Source organism: Rhincodon typus, chromosome 6 (genome assembly GCF_021869965.1).
Source record: "Rhincodon typus isolate 14 chromosome 6, sRhiTyp1.1, whole genome shotgun sequence".
Classification (NCBI taxonomy): Eukaryota; Metazoa; Chordata; class Chondrichthyes; order Orectolobiformes; family Rhincodontidae; genus Rhincodon; species Rhincodon typus.
In genome coordinates this window covers 55,521,109-55,538,798 of record NC_063337.1, presented here as the reverse complement: position 1 = coordinate 55,538,798, position 17,690 = coordinate 55,521,109, and the positions used below count along the sequence as shown (strand labels likewise).

The 17,690-nt window shown below is 41.6% G+C and overlaps 1 protein-coding gene across 3 annotated transcripts in view; it reads right to left on the bottom strand.

Moving 5' to 3' along the window:
* Positions 1-17,690, bottom strand: part of LOC109932256 (ankyrin repeat domain-containing protein 42) — a 38,407-nt gene that overhangs the window by 14,372 nt on the left and 6,345 nt on the right. For 2 of the 3 annotated variants that reach the window (XM_020531488.2, XM_048597549.1), the window contains exons 2-7: positions 16,246-16,406; positions 12,342-12,449; positions 11,760-11,879; positions 6,155-6,290; positions 2,925-3,125; positions 2,111-2,236 (exon numbers count right to left, since the gene is read on the bottom strand). In XM_020531488.2, the coding sequence (XP_020387077.1) occupies positions 2,111-2,236; positions 2,925-3,125; positions 6,155-6,290; positions 11,760-11,879; positions 12,342-12,449; positions 16,246-16,406 (852 nt within the window). The remainder of the gene's footprint in view (positions 1-2,110; positions 2,237-2,924; positions 3,126-6,154; positions 6,291-11,759; positions 11,880-12,341; positions 12,450-16,245; positions 16,407-17,690) is intronic. The other variant, XM_020531489.2, reaches the window with a different exon arrangement.

Genomic DNA, 17,690 nt, shown 5'->3' with positions numbered 1-17,690 from the left:
GTTTTCTTTTAAAATGTCACTATTGAGATTATTCTTGAGTGTTCAAACATTCCAACTTGCAAAACATAAGAAATTTTCTTTCAGTATTGTTGAAAAAAGACATTTTTTTCAAAGTTTTTCATCTCACACTCATCAGGATGTTTCACAAGAATACAAATTCAAGAGGAAACCCAACAGTTATATTGTATGAGAAGACAGTTGACTGGTTGGGAAGTGAAGTCTGAATGGTGGAAGCATGGCGAATGCATTCATTAATATTAATTACCACCCAGGCCTTGCTTAAATTTAAACCAGGCAGGATGACTCTGATTGTCAGGGCTTTGCTATTCTTGTGAAATGTTCTGATGAGCACAAGACAAAAGGCTTCAACAGAAGGTATGGTTTTTCAGTAATACTCAAGTTCTCTACTACCAACCAACTATGTTTTCTTTCTTTGTCCACAAAGTTTGTGATCTTGTAGGATATGGTTCTCCAGCCAAGAAAAATTTGGCCAGCCTGTTTTAAAGGCACTTTATAATGAAGACATTTTAAGCTCAGTCAGATCAGCAGCAGGAGAGGAATGGATCAAGCTGAGTCAGTGCAGCAGCTGGAGAGGTATATGAGTTCAATGAGGTTAATTATGAGAGGTAAACACAGAGTAGATCATGAGAATCTTTCCACATGACGGACATGTCTAAGACCAGTGGGCGTAGGTTTAAGGTGAGGAGCAAGTGGTTTAGGGGAGATATAAGGAAAATGTTTTTCACCCAGACGATGGTAGGTATATGGAACGTGCTGCCCGAGGGGGTTGTGGAGGCAAGTGCTCTCACATAATTTAAGAAACATCTGGATGAGTACTTAAATGCCAAGATACAGCAGGCTATGGACTAAATGCAGCTAAATGGGATTAATGAAGTTTGGTGTTTGTTGGTCGATATAGACGTAGTAGGCTAAATGGTTGTTCCTATGCTGTATGACTCTATGACACTTCTTCTAGCATAGGGTATCTGCTACCAAAGACACCACTGTCCCAACAAAGGTATCCAATAAACTTCATGCATCTGACACCGGCGAGCACCTTCTTAACTAAGGTCTGAGATTCACACACTGTCCCCGTCACCAATCCACTACTGCTATAGGACTTGACAAATTGGCCCTGGTGAAAATCTCTGCATTCATTTAATGTGGAGATGCTGAGGTTACATCACTGTCAAAAAAACAGATTCTCAAAGGAATAACAAGCAAGAGAAGACTGTGCATCTCACCGCACAACTATATTCATGATTCAACCCTTCAGTAAACCCAGGTATCATTCTGATGAATCTGAATTGTACTGAACTACAAGACCAATGTGATTTTCCCAATCTTTGGTGCCAAGAACTGAATATCTTGCTCAGTTGGTGTTTGATGAAATCTTTGTAAAACTGAACCATAACTTCCTCACATTTGAATTTGACTTAAAGGCCTACATTCAATTAGCCTTTTTGATGACTTTGTTTATCTGAGTATTAGCTTTTAGTGATTATTTACCTTGGCATACAAATCTATTTGTTTCTCCACAGCTCCTGGTCTCTCAACATTAAGAAACAAAACTTTATTTTGACTAATTTTGTTGCTGTTGACATACTTAGGATGATTCATAAGAGCATAATTGATGGACTAATTGTTCATCTTCTTCTATTTAGTCTATTATTTTGGGCTACCGAACGGGATGCATTTTCAGATTAAACTTCTGCACACATCAGGGGAGTTATTCTATTTTTTTTCACAGTTGCTTGGTTACATTTTGTTGCTAATTTTCCTCCAGATCCAAATACCAGAACCAATAGAGCCTTGATCCTGATACCCTGCCCCAGTAAGGTGCCTGAAAAAAACACTTCCAAAAAGCATCATCTTCTGAATCAGTAGGAGGTTTTCCACTGCAATCCCTACCACAACCTGTTTTAGATTATTTTATTGCTAATGTTGTTCAAAATATGGGAAGATTGAGCTGCGTGGAGACTGTTTTGACTATTTACTGTAGCTGTTTACTGGTTGGCAGAGGCTTTTACCACATCAGTTTTCAAGAAGTTGAAGAAATAAAATGCAAATATGCCGACAATTCTTATTGCAATCAATATCATAGGATTACCTTTATGCATGGGGGTGCAGCCCTTATCATCTCTTTCATTGATGTTAATTACTCCAGATTCAACTAGCTGTCGCAGAGTCTCGTGATCTCCTTTGAATGCACTCACATGAGCTGGAAATGCGAGATCTAAGAAAGGTGCAAGAAGCAGAAGAACAATGGCAAGGCATTTATCCACAATTTTTTGAGTCATTACCTTCTACCCACTTATGTATGTCCACACTGTTTTCCTTCATTCCACATAATAATCATACTCTTGAAGCAACTATCTGGAGGTTTTAACGATAAGATCAACTCAAGAGATTTTTGATTTGTTCAACATATGGCAACATCTTTTTTTTCCATCCTTTGTCTCTTGTCTATTTCACATTGTGATCATCAGAATGGAGTTCTACACCTATAGGCTCTCTCAGACTCTGGTCAATTGCGTGAACTTTACACAACTTCATTGCATTGGAAGAGGGCTAAAAAGTCCACAGAACGTTCTGCTTCACTTGAACACTTATATTGCTGGTTAACTTCTATTAATATCAGTTATGTAGAAGCCTAAGTATCCTCCAAATATTGTTTTTTAAAAGTTGATTTTACAAAGTGTCCTGCGTAACTAAACTATATTATTCATTAATCCTGCTTTCTAACATTTTACACAATCACCTAAAAGCTACCATTACTATTTAGTGAAATAAAGAATATCACGTTCTGCAAAGCTACAAAATCTCTGTATTCAATATTAACAAACCACTTCATTAAACTGCACCACAATCTGCAGTAAAAGACTGTGGCACTAAAAGTGAAAGCATCATCTTGTCCTGCTTACTTTCTTGATCAACTGGATGATCCCGTTCATGTTCCACAGCTACAATGTACTGCACGATGTCATCCTTGTAGAATCTCTTTGCAAGATCCTTCGGGGTTTCACCTTGATCATTCCTGGCTCCCAGTATCTGGGTCATGCTGTCTCCATGGCAGACAAGAAACTTAAAGCAATGCAAGTGTCCTTCCATTGCTGCAAGATGAACTATCATTAAAAGAATAACAAGACACATTAGAAGTAGACAATATTACTTCCTGTATTACAACTCAAATATGCCATAACCAAACTGTCAATAGTACGCAATGTCATTCACTAAACAGTATTTTAACAGGACAGCTATATTTATTATACAAAACAACTCAAATTGGACAAGGTCTTGCCACTGTTCCACATGCAGTGAAACCTGTTGAAAAGTGCAAGTGCACGGAGATTATACAAGGATAGGTGCCTTCAAAGTTGGATGACAAACTGACACACAGTCAGGGTTTTAGAGGTCTTTATCCACATTGTGCACATCTTGCCTTTGAAGCATTCCCTTCCCAGGGATCAGCCTCACTGATAGGCTTGGCTTCCAGCCAAGTAGTGACAACCCCAGAGTAAGCTCTTAGATCTGGTAAATTAGATCCCTGACCAGTACTGTAGGAGAAGAATCTGAATGAACCTTCAGACTGGGAGGGGGGCATTATCTAATGTGGAGAAGTTGGGGACACTTCTGTCCTTATTTACAACATTGCTTGAGGGCAATATACTTACACTCCTCTTGCTTCAATTGTCAGGTTGCCCACTGTCACCTACAGGAAAAATTGCTGAAGCAAGTTAAATCAGAGGATGCCAACCTCATTGATATATTTAAAATGTCCCCAACAATCCCTGTAGGAATGGGCTGGCTACCCATCATTTGTCCCACCTCCCCAAAACCTGGTAATTGGCTGGCTAAATCTGGCTTTCCATGCACTCAGAAATTTCTAACTGCACCCAATCCATGCACTCAGCTAGATTAAAAACAGACCGTTACTGTTTACAGCAGGTCTGGCAGCATCTGAGGAGATAAAGCTGAGTTATCATTTTGGGTCCAGTGATTCAATTTGTCATCTAAAAAACAGGGTCTCTGACAATGCAGCACTCTTGCAGCACTGCATTAGAGCATTAGCCTAGATTTTGTACTCAAGTCCCAAGAGCAGTCTTTGACCCACAATTCTCTGACTCAGAGATTCTAATATTGCCAGCTGACACGTCCCCAGAATGTGGTGCCATTGTAGCATCACTGCTAAGAGTGAGGGAACAGTACAAAAGACTAGACCAAACAGTTGGAAAACTCAGGCTCTGGTGGTGTAAGAATTTTTTGATTGTCAGGCTGGAGGAAGTTATATAGATGGCAAGGGCTGAGAACATGATAGTGACTTTAGATTTGAGACACCGAGCAACAAGCAGTAAATGTTGTTCAGCAAAGACATGTTGGAGAGTAAGCAAAACTTATTAGGGGACAGCAAAGCTGCTGCAGAATCTTAAATGAACTATGTGGGTGCCATCATTGGAATTCAGGTTCATTAGCAGATCAGCTCTGGCTCCTGCCTGCTTCAGGCAACAACCTGTTTATGCAAAATCCATTGTTGTTTCAAATTAGTGCTCCACCGGATTTCACAAAAATCTCCCAGCTGCTGTGGGCCCATCACATATACAAGTTCCCTTTTCCGCAGTCATATTCCCTCAGCGCATACAGAAGAGACAATTTCTAGTTTGGTTCCTTGGTAAAGCCACCAAGCATTTTGTCCACCTTTCCTAAGTCAGCAACCTGCCTTCTTTATCTTTACTCTTTCATGTCTCTGGCAATGCCAGCATTTGCTATTCATCCCCAAATGCCCAAGGGAAGGTACCAATGAGCCATATTCTTAAACCACAGTAGTCCACATGATGTAGGTACACCCAAAGCGCTGTTAGAAAGTGAGTGCAGGATTTTGACTTAGTGACAGAGAGGGAACAGTAATATGGCTCCAGGTCATGGGGATATGTGATTGAAGAGTCATAGAGTCATACAGCATGGAAACAGACCTTACGGTCCAACCAGTCCATGCCAACCATAATCTCAAACTGAACTAGTCCCACCTGCATGCTCCTGCCCCATATCCCTCCAAACCTTTCCTATTCATGTACTTATCCAAATGTCTTTTAAACATTGCAATTGTACACGCATCCACCACTTCCTCTGCAAGTTCATTCCACACACAATCCACCCTCTGTGTAAAAAATTTGCCCCTCATGTTTTTTTTAAATCTCCCTCCTCTCACCTTAAAAATGCGTCCCCTAGTCTTGAAATACCCCATCCTAGGGGAAAAAACAACTACAATTAACTCTATCTGTGCCTCTCATTATTTTATAATGTGGATGTGCCAGTGTTGGACTGGAGTGGACAAAGTCAGAAGTTAGACGACACTAGGCTGCAGTCCAACAGGTTTATTTGAAATCACAAGCTTTTGCTGCGCTGAAGTGAAGGTTCACCTGACGAAGGAGTAGCGCTCCAAAAGCTTGCGATTTCAAATAAACCTGTTGGACTATAAACTGGTGTCATGTGATTTCTGACTTCATTATTTTATAAACTTCACACTTATAGGGATCAGGGTTCCCACGCATCAACTGGTCTTATCCTTCCCCTAGCTTTAGGTGTGATTGAAGGAACCACAGAGAATTCCTGAAGTGTACCTTTTCTTTGGTACACTGTTGTCATTGAAGCATCTGTAGAACATGAGCTGATCAAAGCCGGTAATTCTTTAGACACTGCCTTGAAATCACACAACCATTCTCAGTGTTCTGTGTGACTCAGACCAATTCCCAAGTTCACAGTGGGATCACAAACCAAGGGGCCAATCCTCGTATTCACAAACTGCTGTAATATTATCACCTAAATCAAATCGCAGAATGCCTCACTCAGACCCCTGACTCAGCCAAACACCAGGCCACCTCATGAGCAGAGCTATACCAACAACAGTAAATAGTTTAATCTAAACGTTTGTAAAACAAAATATATGCTTATAAGAACAAAAGGACAAAAGATACTTTACTGTAAAATGCATTTGAACAGGAGACACATTTAGTGGACTTCAATACATCTAGTTGCTGGCTCATAATCTATTTACAGAACAGTAATACTACCTGAATGGCAGATATGAAAGAACTTTTTTCACCAAAACCTCACCAAGTAGGATTTGACACTTTGGATACCCACGAGTTTACAGTACCTGGTAAATTGCCATCACGGTCCACTTCACTTACATCCGCTCCCCATCTGACGAGAAGCTGCAAGCAACCCAGCCTGCCATGAAAAGCAGCATAATGGAGACCCCTCCAACCAGTTTTATCTGTTGAATTTGTGTCCTGGGGAGCAAAACAAACAGGAAAATTATGTCTCAGGGACAAATTTCAGCAAATGTGGTGTGTGTTTTGACTCAGCATATCATTGCAGCCCTGAAAAAAATGAAATTAGGTAATCATTTCCACAATTGTTGTGTTCAAAATTAATGAAATCAATTTATAAAGAAAACTTCACTAGCCAACAAAATAACCAGATGTTATTTTCAAAATTTATTAAAATCTATGGGTGTCTATTTTGCTTTCTAGATTGAATACACGATGACTATCTTTTTCCCAGAGACCACAAAATTTGCGGTGAATAAAATCAACCTTATTTTTTTTTCTGTTCATTTCTTGTGGGTTGTGGGCGTCGCTGGCTGGCCAGCATTTCTTGTCCATCCCTAGTTGCCCTCGAGAAGGTGGTGGTGAGCTGCCCTCTTGAACCGCTGCATTCCTCCTGCTGGGGGTTGACCCACAGTGCTATTAGGGAGGGAATTCCAGGATTTTGACCCAGTGACAGTGAAGGAACGGCGATATATTTCCAAGCCAGGATGGTGAGTGACTTGGAGGGGAACTTGGAGGTGGTGGTGTTCCCATATATCTGCTGCCCTTGTCCTTCTAGATGGAAGTGGTCGTGGGTTTGGAAGGTGTTGTCTGAGGATCTTTGATGAATTTCTGCAGTGCATCTTGTAGATAGTACACACTGCTGCTACTGAGCACCAGTGGTGGAGGGAGTGAATGCTTGTGGATGTAGTGCCAGTCAAGCAGGTTGCTTTGTCCTGGATGGTGTCAAGCTTCTTGAGTGTTGTTGGGGCTGCATTCATCCAGGCAAGTGGGGAATATTCCATCGCACTCCTGACTTGTGCCTTGTAGACGGTGGACAGGCTTTGAGGAGTCAGGAGATGAGTTACTCGCCGCAGTATTCCCAGCTTCTGGCCTGTTCTTGTAGCCACTCTGTTAATGAGGTGAGTCCAGTTGAGTTTCTGGTCAATGGTAACCCCCAGGATGTTGATAGTGGAGGATTCAGTGATGGTAACATCATTGAATGTCATGGGGCAGTGGTTAGATTGATTCTTATTGGTGGTGGTCATAGCCTGGCATTTGTGTGGCGCGAATGTCACTTGCTACTTGTCAGCCCAAGCCTGGATATTGTCCAGATCTTGTTGCATGTGAACATGGACTGCTTCAGTATCTGAGGAGTCGCAAATGGTGCTGAACATTGTGCAATCATCAGCGAACATCCTGACCTCTGACCTTATGATGGAGGGAGTCTCATTGATGAAGCAGCTGAAGATGGTTGGGCCTAGGACACTATCCTGAGGAACTCTGGAGCTGAGGTGATTGACCTCGACCATCTTCCTATGTGTCAGGTATGACTCCAACCACCAGAGAGTTTGCCCCCGATACCCATTGATTCCAGCTTTGCTAGGGCTCCTCGATGCCACACTCAGTCGAATGCAGCTTGATATCAAGGGCTGTCACTCTCACTTCACCTCTGGAATTCAGCTCTTTTATCCATATTTGAACCAAGGCTGTAATGAGGTCAGGAACTGAGTGGCCCTGGCGAAACCCAAACTGGGTATCACTTAATAATTACTTAAAAGCTTCCTTACCAATGGGAAAGATGACACCAGGAGTGGTGATAAAAGCAGTACAGAGGTGGTGAGAACGCAAGGGTGGGGGGATCAGCAGGAAAGACTGAACAACTGGGATTAAGGCAGCACAGTGGTGATGGAAACACAGTGGGAGATAGGGGAATGCAGCAGGCACTGCCACTGCCATCAGGATGCCAACTCAAAGAATGACATCACAAGGAAACACTTAGGTGATTGACCAAATGAGATACAGCGAGTAGAAAAACAGATCCAACCACATTGAGTGAGTGGGCAAAGGTCTGGCAGATGGAATACAATGTAAATAAATGTGAAGTCATACATTTTGGTAGGAGTAATAGTAAAAAGGATTATTACTTGAATGGTAAAAAGTTGCAGCATGCTGCTATGCAGAAGGACCTGGGTGTCCTTGTGCACGAATCACAGAAGGTAGGTCTGCAGGTACAACAAGTAATTAGGAATTTTGTCCTTCATTGCTAAAGGGATTGAAATTAAAAGCAGAGAGGTTATGTTGCAGCTGTACAAGGTGCTGGTGAGGCCACACCTGGAGTACTGTGTGCAGTTTTGGTCTCCTTACTTGAGAAAGGATGTATTGGCACTGGAGGGGGTGCAAAGGAGGTTCACTAGGTTGATTCTGGAGTTGAGGGGGTTGGCTTACGAGGAGAGACTGAGTAGATTGGGATTATATTCATTGGAATTCAGAAGATTGAGGGGGGATCTTATAGAAACATATAAAATTATGAAGGGAATAGATAAGATAGAAGTAGAGAGGATGTTTCCACTGGCAGGTGAAGTTAGGACAAGAGGGCATAGCCTCAAGATTAGAGGGAGCAGATTTAGGACTGAACTGAGAAGGACTTTCTTCACCCAGAGGGTTGTTAATCTATGGAATTCCTTGCCCAGTGAAGTAGTTGATGCTACTTCAGTAAACGTTTTTAAAAAAAGTAGATATTTTTTGAACAATAAAGGAATTAAGGGATACGGTGAGAACGCAGGTAAGTGGATCTGAGTCCACGAAAGGATCAGCCATGATCTTATTGAATGGCGGAGCAGGCTCCAAGGGCCAGACGGCCTACTCCTGCTCCTAGTACTTATGTTCTTAACAAAATGGTGGGAGGGAGGCCTAGAGCCTGGTGATTCGTTCTGTGTCAGAAATGTCTCTTTGCTGATATTACAGGGTCCATGAATATGATGCTCATGCTATGCTTTGACATTGACACACAAACTATCACGACTTGGACTCCAAGGATGGGGTAATTGGGGCAACATGTTCATTTTAGTCCCCATTCATGCAGTTCGACTCTAACTGTCTCAATTATTCCCACCTGAGGGCAAAGGTCTTGCTCCATCAAGACAGATGGATAGTTAGTGAGCCACAGCCATCTCACGTTAAAAGACGCTGTGCACAGACAGCTTTACATCTTCAAAGTAAAGTTGGAATCTGCATATCAGTTCTCTCATGAGCAATCCTAGCTGCATGTGGCGTACTGCATGTGCATGTAACACTTGAAAACTTCAGTGCTATAACAGCACCAACATTGTCCTGAGTGAGACACAGCAGGCAAGGAAAAGGTCAGCTCAATAAGCAAGGTGGCAAATACACCTTCTTCTGGACAGTATATCCGAGGAAGGCTACCAGCTTTGTGGGATTGGTTTTGCTACAAAAAAAAATGTTGATTGTCTCAGAAAGCCCGTGTGGGAGAAGAAACTGCCTCGTGACCCTTTGGCTCACCCTAACCCAGAAATAGCACACCATATGCCATCAGTGCATAGCCCCCACTCTAGAAGCAACAAATTAAGCTAAGGAGGCTTTCTGCTCCAGCTTTGATCAGTGACTGTCCCATGTCCAAAAGGGAAAGCAGTTGATTTTTCTACGTGATTTCAACTCCAGAGTTGGAATAAATAAAACACCTCATAATAACACTCTTAACCCTGGACATGGCACCTGGTTGACTCGGTCATTGTCTGAGTGAGGAAGCGTAAGGATGTTCACATCGCTCATGCCATGACAGGAGCTGATGACTGCTGGACTGACCATTATCTCATCCATTCTTCAATCTCCATCAGCCCTGCCCACTAACACCAGCAGCAGAAGAGCTGTTTCCCTGCTGTCTGCCAAAGGGAAGATCATTGCAAAAATCCTCATCGAGAAGAGGAAACTGAAGAGGTCCTCTTGAAGTCCCATGAATTCCATCCATTAAGCAGCAGATACCTTGGAACACCACCATCTACAAGTTCCTCTCCATGCCACTCACCATCCTGACTTGGAAATATACCACCATTCCTTCAATGTTTCTGGGTAAAAATCCTGGAACTCCTTCCTTAACAACATTGTGGGTCTACCTACAGCCCATGGATGGCAGTGGTTCATTAAGGTAGCTCACAACCACCTTCTCAAGGGCAACAAAGGGATGAGCAATAAATGCTGGCCCAGCCAATCACACACACACCCCATAAGTGAAATTTTAAAAAAAGCTACATTCCCTCTAATTTTTCCCAGACCTCAGGTTTGAGCACAGCAGTGACTTCCAGAACAAGCAGTTGATGCATTGGTATGTGCACACTCTCCAAGCAACTGCATAGCTGAGAGGCAATATCACCATCAAGAGGAACAGTGAGTGCAATGAACAGGACAAGTGCAAGGAAAATGCAGAGAGCTTTAGCAAAATTTATATATGGACTTCTTTGACCTCAAAGGCCTTTGATGCTATCATTTGAGAGGGACCATGGATCATCCTCAAAATCAGTTCCCTGCAGAAATTCACCACCATCCTCCGCCAGCTGCACAACGACATGCAAGTAGTGATCCTTACCAACAGATCCAGCATGAACCCAATACGTATATAAATGGAGTCAAGCAAGACTGCATAACATCAATGCTCTTTTCCATCTTCCTTGTCACAGCACTGCACCCATATGCATGAAATTCTGCACTAGTGTGGAGCTAATTTACAGAACAAGCAGGAACATGTTGAACCTGCATCAAAAACAATGATGACCCAAATTCTGTTGCAAGCTGCTGCATGCAAATGATGCAAGGATCTACTAGCCCTTTTGCATGCATCAGCTATGTGGACAATGTACCTTGTGAAATATTATCAGTGATGCCTCCACAAAATTCTCCAAATCCAAAGATAGGATAGGCATTCGAATAAGAATGTTTTCTCTTGGGCTAACGACCCCAGTGTTAGTTAGCTACCTTGGCAGGCCAATACCTTGCACGCTTGACACAAGACTTCCAAAATAACCTTCAACATGGAAAATGGTTACCAGGAAGACAGATGGATTGCTTCAAGGCTGTCCTCAGAACCTTTGAAAAATGCAAAATCCCAAAAGGCTTGTGGTCTAGCCCAAGACCACCCAAACTGGAGAAGAAGCATCTGTGAAGGATCCAACCTTTTTGAGCAACTCTGACAGATCCAGAAGGAGTCTAAGCACAAACAGAGGAAGGAACATGAAAACGACTCAAGCATCAAACACTTCCACTTCAGCAGGGTGTGTGGATCCCACATTGAACTACTAAGTCACCTCAGCACCCATGATATCAAAGTGGAAGAAAGTCATCCTCAGTCTCAAGGGACAGGCTAGTAGACACGTAGCCCGATTAACTGAAAAAAAAGTGAAACTAGATCATTTTCACATTGCTCAGTGTTCAAACTTTTGTAATTAATTCAAGTTACCAAATAAATCTTGCTGGCTATTGAAATAAGCAGTAGTTATTTTTAAATAACTTTTTTAAAAAAATTAAATGTTTATATAATCTATAGTGCCTATTTTGCTTTCTACATTGAACACACGAATGGCCATCTCCCCTTTCCTAAAGACCCTGAAATTTACTTTGAGTAAAATCAACTTTCACAGCTAACTAACAGTTTCTTACCACACCACTGCGAAGAATAGTCTGAAGTGTGTAGGAATGTCCATGGGCAGCAGCCAAATGTGATGGAGTACAGCCTCTATCATCCTTTGCTGTTAAATTGGCACCATTTGTTACCAGGGCCTGTAGACCAATACATGAAGACATTACACTATGCTTCTCATTGTGAAACAGAAATTTCGAAGTTATGGCACAAAAGGAGGCAATTGTCTGTGCTGGTTGAGCATCTCGTAATCTTACTTTCTACCTTTTGGTTCACATCCTTGTAGATTTTAGAATTCAACATTACATCCAAGTATTTTTAAATTCAATTTTCTTTTACAGACAAGAATTAAGGATAAATTATGTAGAGACTCGAGGTGGTGAAGAGATGTGAATTTCAACCAGTTTACTGGATTGAAATAACATTTATGATGCAAAGAGCACTGTTCTATTCAATCATCCTCTCCTCTCCTCTCCAAACTACAGCTTGTTAGTAAAATGTATAAACTATATGCTTGAGACGAAACTTAAATTTTTAAAAATTTTACACTGATTAAAATATTTATTTTGGGTCAGAACAACACAAAAATAAAGTTAATTTACCTGCATACAGGCATCGTGACCCCTGATGGCTGCAATATGTGCTGCTGTCCAGCCCCTGGAAGTTACATCTGTCAGATCAGCACCATGCCAAAGCAACCAATGCAGGCACTGTAACATTGAAACTGAACTGTAAGTATCTGCTTCTTTCAAATTAAATAAGATTAGAACATATTTTAAATTTTATATTAAAGCTGATAATAAATAATTGCATGATTATTTAAATTTGTACCATTTAACAATTAATCCACTGGCAAAACTGAAATTAAAAATATTGTTGATCCTTGAATATCCCAAACATATATTAAAGATAGAGTTTTTTTTTTCAAAATTAACAGATAAGATGACTGATTCTTGTCCCTATAATCACCAATCCACTTCAGTCTCATGGTGTACACATGTTGGCATATGTAAAGTTAGCAATTACCTACATACTTTAACGTGATTTATTAAGAAATTCGGCGAAAACAGGAGATACCACAGAGAATGAGAATAAGTAAAGCGCAGCTTAAGCTTTGGTTCCAGTTTAATTGCATGTTGTAGGCTGACAATAGTGGTAATAAACATTTCTTATAATGTTACATATAAAATAAAAACCGGATTAGGCCATTTAGAGATAGTGGGAACTGCCCATGCTGGAGAATCTGAGATAACAAGGTGTAGAGCTGGATGAACACAGCAGACCAGGCAGCATCAGAGGAGCAGGAAAGCTGACATTTTGGATCTGGACCCTTGGGTCCAGATCCAAAATGTCAGCTTTCCTGCTCCTCTGATGCTGCTTGGCTTGCTGTGTTCCTCCAGTTCTACACCTTGTTATCTTAGGCCATCTAGCCCTTTGCCTCTGTTCTGTCATTTAATATGATCATGGCTGATCATCCATCTCAGTTCCCTGCTCCTGTTTTCTCCTCACACTCTTTGATCCCCTTAGCCCTTAGAAGTATATCTAACTCATTCTTGAAAACATTCGATGTTTTGGCTTCATCCACTTTCTGGGGCAGAGATTTCCATAGGCTCACCACTCTCGGTAGAAAAAATTTCTTCTAAGCTTAGTCCTAAATGGCCTATCTGTATCCTTAGACTGTGACCCCTGTTTCTAATCCCATGTTGTGGGTTTAGGTCTGACTCTTCAGTTATTTCTGCCTGCCTGGTATCTTTCTTACATCTCTACTCTTGGAGATTTGCAAACATTTTCTTTTATAATCTCTGCCATGCAATTGGTTTCCGATTGTTTGCCCCCAGTTTTTTTTAACGGGAGGGTGGGGAAGGGACCAGAGGTCCTGCCAGAAACACAGCGCCAAGGATTGGTTGAGACGGGAATTGGGTGTATGGTGAGTGGTGTGCTCAAAGAGAGGGAGAACAGTTGACTGGAGAGGAAAATAAAACAAAAAGAGGTAAATTTTCCTGGACGCTTTACTCCAGGAGACAGTCATACCCCTTAGGATAACACTTTTGATTTGGTCAGTTGTCAGGGACAGGAAAGTGTGACTGCAAGTTAAGCAGATTAGGGGGTCTAGAAGGCAGGAAGGCAAGAGTTTTTTTGCAATTGTCCAACAGCTTTGACTTTTTTGCAGCTTGTTTGAAAGAGATTGAAGGTTGCAAGGTTTGTGAGCTACCTGGCTATGGCACTGTGGTACAGAAAGCCTTTCAAGAGGGCAGGCAAAAAGAAATGCAGTGGTAGTAGGGGGCAATACAGTATGAGGGATTGGTACTGTTCTCCGAAAGAGCATGAGTCCAGATTGCTGTGTTAGGGTTTGGGATGTCAGCTCTGGACTGAAGTAGAACATGCAGCGGGAAGGGGAGGATCTGATGGCTGGTACCAACAACATAGGAAAAAAGAAGTTCTGCTGAGGGACTATGAGAAGTTAGGTGCTAAGTTAAAAAGCGGAATCTCAAATCTAATAATCTCTGGATTGCTACCGGAGTCATGTGCAAATTGGCATTATATAAATAAAATTTAAAAAGTCAATGCATGGCTTAGAGACTCATGTAGAAGAAGTGGGTTTCAGCCTTGAGGCACTGACATCAATACTGGGGAAGGTGGAAGCACCACTGGTGGGATGGTCTACACCTGAACCGTGCTGGCACTGGTGTTCTTGCAAGCCACATCACTAGGGAAGAGGACTTTAAACTGAACGCAGGGAGAATCAAGCAAATCAAGGCATAGAGCCAAGTTAATTCAGTGAAATATTAATATGGAAAATGAAGATCAGAGAAGGGCAGGAAGGGACAGAGAGCAAATATACTAAGAATATACCAGCAAGATTGACAATGATTGGGTCCAGAAAATCAAGGACAGTATAGCATTCAAGGAAAATAGGAATATAGGTAAAGGCAGAGGAATAGAACTCCTAATCTAAGCTGGTTTTGAGGTTTTAGACTTGCTCGCCGAGCCAGTGTGTTTGATTGCAGATGTTTCATCACCCTGCTAGGTAACACCGTCAGTGTGCCTCTGGTGAAGCGTCGGTGTTCTGTCCCACTTGTTATTTATATGCCTCGTTTTGCTAGGGTGGTTGGGGTTCATAGGTAGGAGTTCATAGAATGTTTGAGACAGTTTCTTAAAGCAGCACATTCTATAACTGACCAAAGGAGCAGGTAAATTATATTTGGTCATGTGACAGGATTAGTTAATGACCTGACAGCAAAGTTACCTTGAAGTAGCAGCAATCATAATATGGCTGAATTTTACAGGGGAGAAGAGTGGGACTAAAATTAGACTCAGACTTGTTCCCAGTTCAGAGGAAAGGTCACTTGACCTGAAACATCAATTCTGATCTCTCTCCACAGATACTACCAGGCCTGCTGACCTTTTCCAGCAATTTCTATTTTTGTCTCATAAGTAAAGTAAGTGTTGGTGAGAATGGGGAATTAATAATAAATAATAAAGAAACGGCAGATGTAACGAAAAGTTAGCATGCAGGTACAGCAAGTACAGCAGGAAGACTGATAGGTTATTATCTTTTATTAAAAGAGGAACGTAATATAAAAGTGAGGTTATAATGTTTTGATTATACACGGTATTAGGGAGATCACATCTCAAATACTGCGTGCAGTTTTCATTTCCTTATTCAAGGGAAGATGTAAATGCACTGAAAGCAGGTCAGTGGCGGTTTACTTGACCTACACCTGGAATGAATGAGGAAAGATGAGAAAAAGATTGGAAAGGCTGAAGATTTGAAGAGTGAAGGGTGATTTGACTGAAGTGTACAAAATCCTGAATGGTCTTGACAAAGTGGAAATGGAAAGGTAGTTTTCTCTTGTGAGGGACTCCAGATCAAAGGGACACTGTTTTAAAGTAATGGGTCGCACTTTTAGGACAAAGAGAGGGGGAATTTTTCCTCCCCCAAGTGTGTTGTGCAACTTCAGCAGGCAGTGCCGCAGAAGACAGTGAGAGCAGCATTGTTTAATACTTTTAAAGCAGAGGTAGATAGATTTTTCTTAGGCAGGACAATCAGGGTTAATCAGGGTTATCTGAAAATGTGGAATTTGTAACACAAACAAATCAGCTATGATCTTATTGATTAGTACAGCAGGCTTGAAAGTTCAAATAACACAATTCTGTCCCTAATTCATATGTTGCTAATAGATTGGCTCGCAGGAGAGGAGTGTAAAATCAAATGTGGAGGGAGAGATTTGATAATGAGCGCATAAACCACTAACATATTGCAGGGAGGTACATCATGGCTGGTTTAACTGAGGGACCAGGGTTGCGATCCTGCTTATCCTGGCTGAGAGGCAATGATGATAAAACACTGATCCACTCAATCCAACAGCTCTTTAGCTGTCAATACTGACACTGGAAAACTCAACTGCTGGCTGTTACATACAATTCAGTGACAAAATTTGGGATGCACAATCTGCTGAAATTATCAAGTTGCGTTTATTTTTACACACAGAAATAGCTCTTCACCTCTAAACTATCTGAGTGTACTGCCCATTGCAATGGAGTGAATTTGTGAATGGGATCAACTTCATTAATGCTGGCTCCATTTTTTACCATCAGCTCAAGCTCCTTCACATCACTGGCTTTCACTGCATCATGAATACTGGCAAAAGACTTCTTCTTTGTAGCTGTCAAACAAAAAACAATTTCAAACAATGAATGCACAAATTATTGGCAATTAAACAACTGACTGGAGGTAGTGGCTCCATGAATATGCCCATCCTCAATGATGGGGGAACCCAGCACATCAATGCAAAAGACAAGCCTGAAGCATTTGCATTCATTTGCAGCCACAAGATCCAAGTAACTGATCCAGCTTAATCTTCTGAAGTTCCCATCATCATAGATACTATACTTCAACCGATTTGATTCATTCTATATGATGTCAAAAATCAGCTGAAATCATTGACAATGCAAAGGCTACAGGCCCTAACACCATTGTTCAGTTTAAAAAATGATGGGGAGGTGTTGGACTGGGGTGGACATGTACATTTAAACATGGGTATCTACACAACAATGTGGAAAATTGTCTTGTGCATAAAACATAGGACAAATCCAATTTGACAAATAACCACTCCAACTCCCTGGCCTCCCCAGTCTACTTTTGATCATCAAAGTGATGGCAGGTATTGAAGGCATACGTCGGGAGTGTGTTGGAACATCTCCGCTTACCTGGATGAATGCAGTTCCAATAATGCTCAAGAAATTTGACAACATCCAGGACAAAGCAGCCTGTTTCATTGTCACCTCAACCTCCACCTTCAAAAATTCATTCCTTTCACCAGATACAATGGCAACAGTGTGTATCACAGACATGACACACTCCAGTAACTCACCACAGCTCTTCAACTATACTTTCAAACCGGAGGCATTGGCTAACCGCAAGGACAAGGGCAGTAGATACATGGGGACACCCTCGCTTGCAAACTTCCCCTAAAGACACACACCATCTATATCACTGTTCCTTCCCTGTCACTAGCTCAAAATCCTGGATTCCCTCACTAACAGCACAATGGGAGTATCTATACTATATGGACTGCAGCAATTAAAGGGCATGGCCCACCACCACTTTCACAATTTCATTTAGGAATAGGTAATAATACTGGAGAAGCCAGCAACAGCCCTATCCCATTAAATGTGTTTTTTTTAAAAATCATAATAGCATTTTAATCCCATTAGACATCTAAGCATTTATGCTTTACTCAAGTAGTGCTCATCACTGGTGCTCAAATTGAGGTTCTGTACACACCTTCCAAGTGAAATAATTGGAAAGCTTTCACTGAGTAGGGACAGCCTTACAGAGGTCTGATACAATCAGTCATCCAGGATGCTGAGATAACAAGGTGCAGAGCTGGATGAACACAGCAGGCCAAGCAGCATCAGAGGAGCAGAAAGGCTGACGTTTCGGGCCT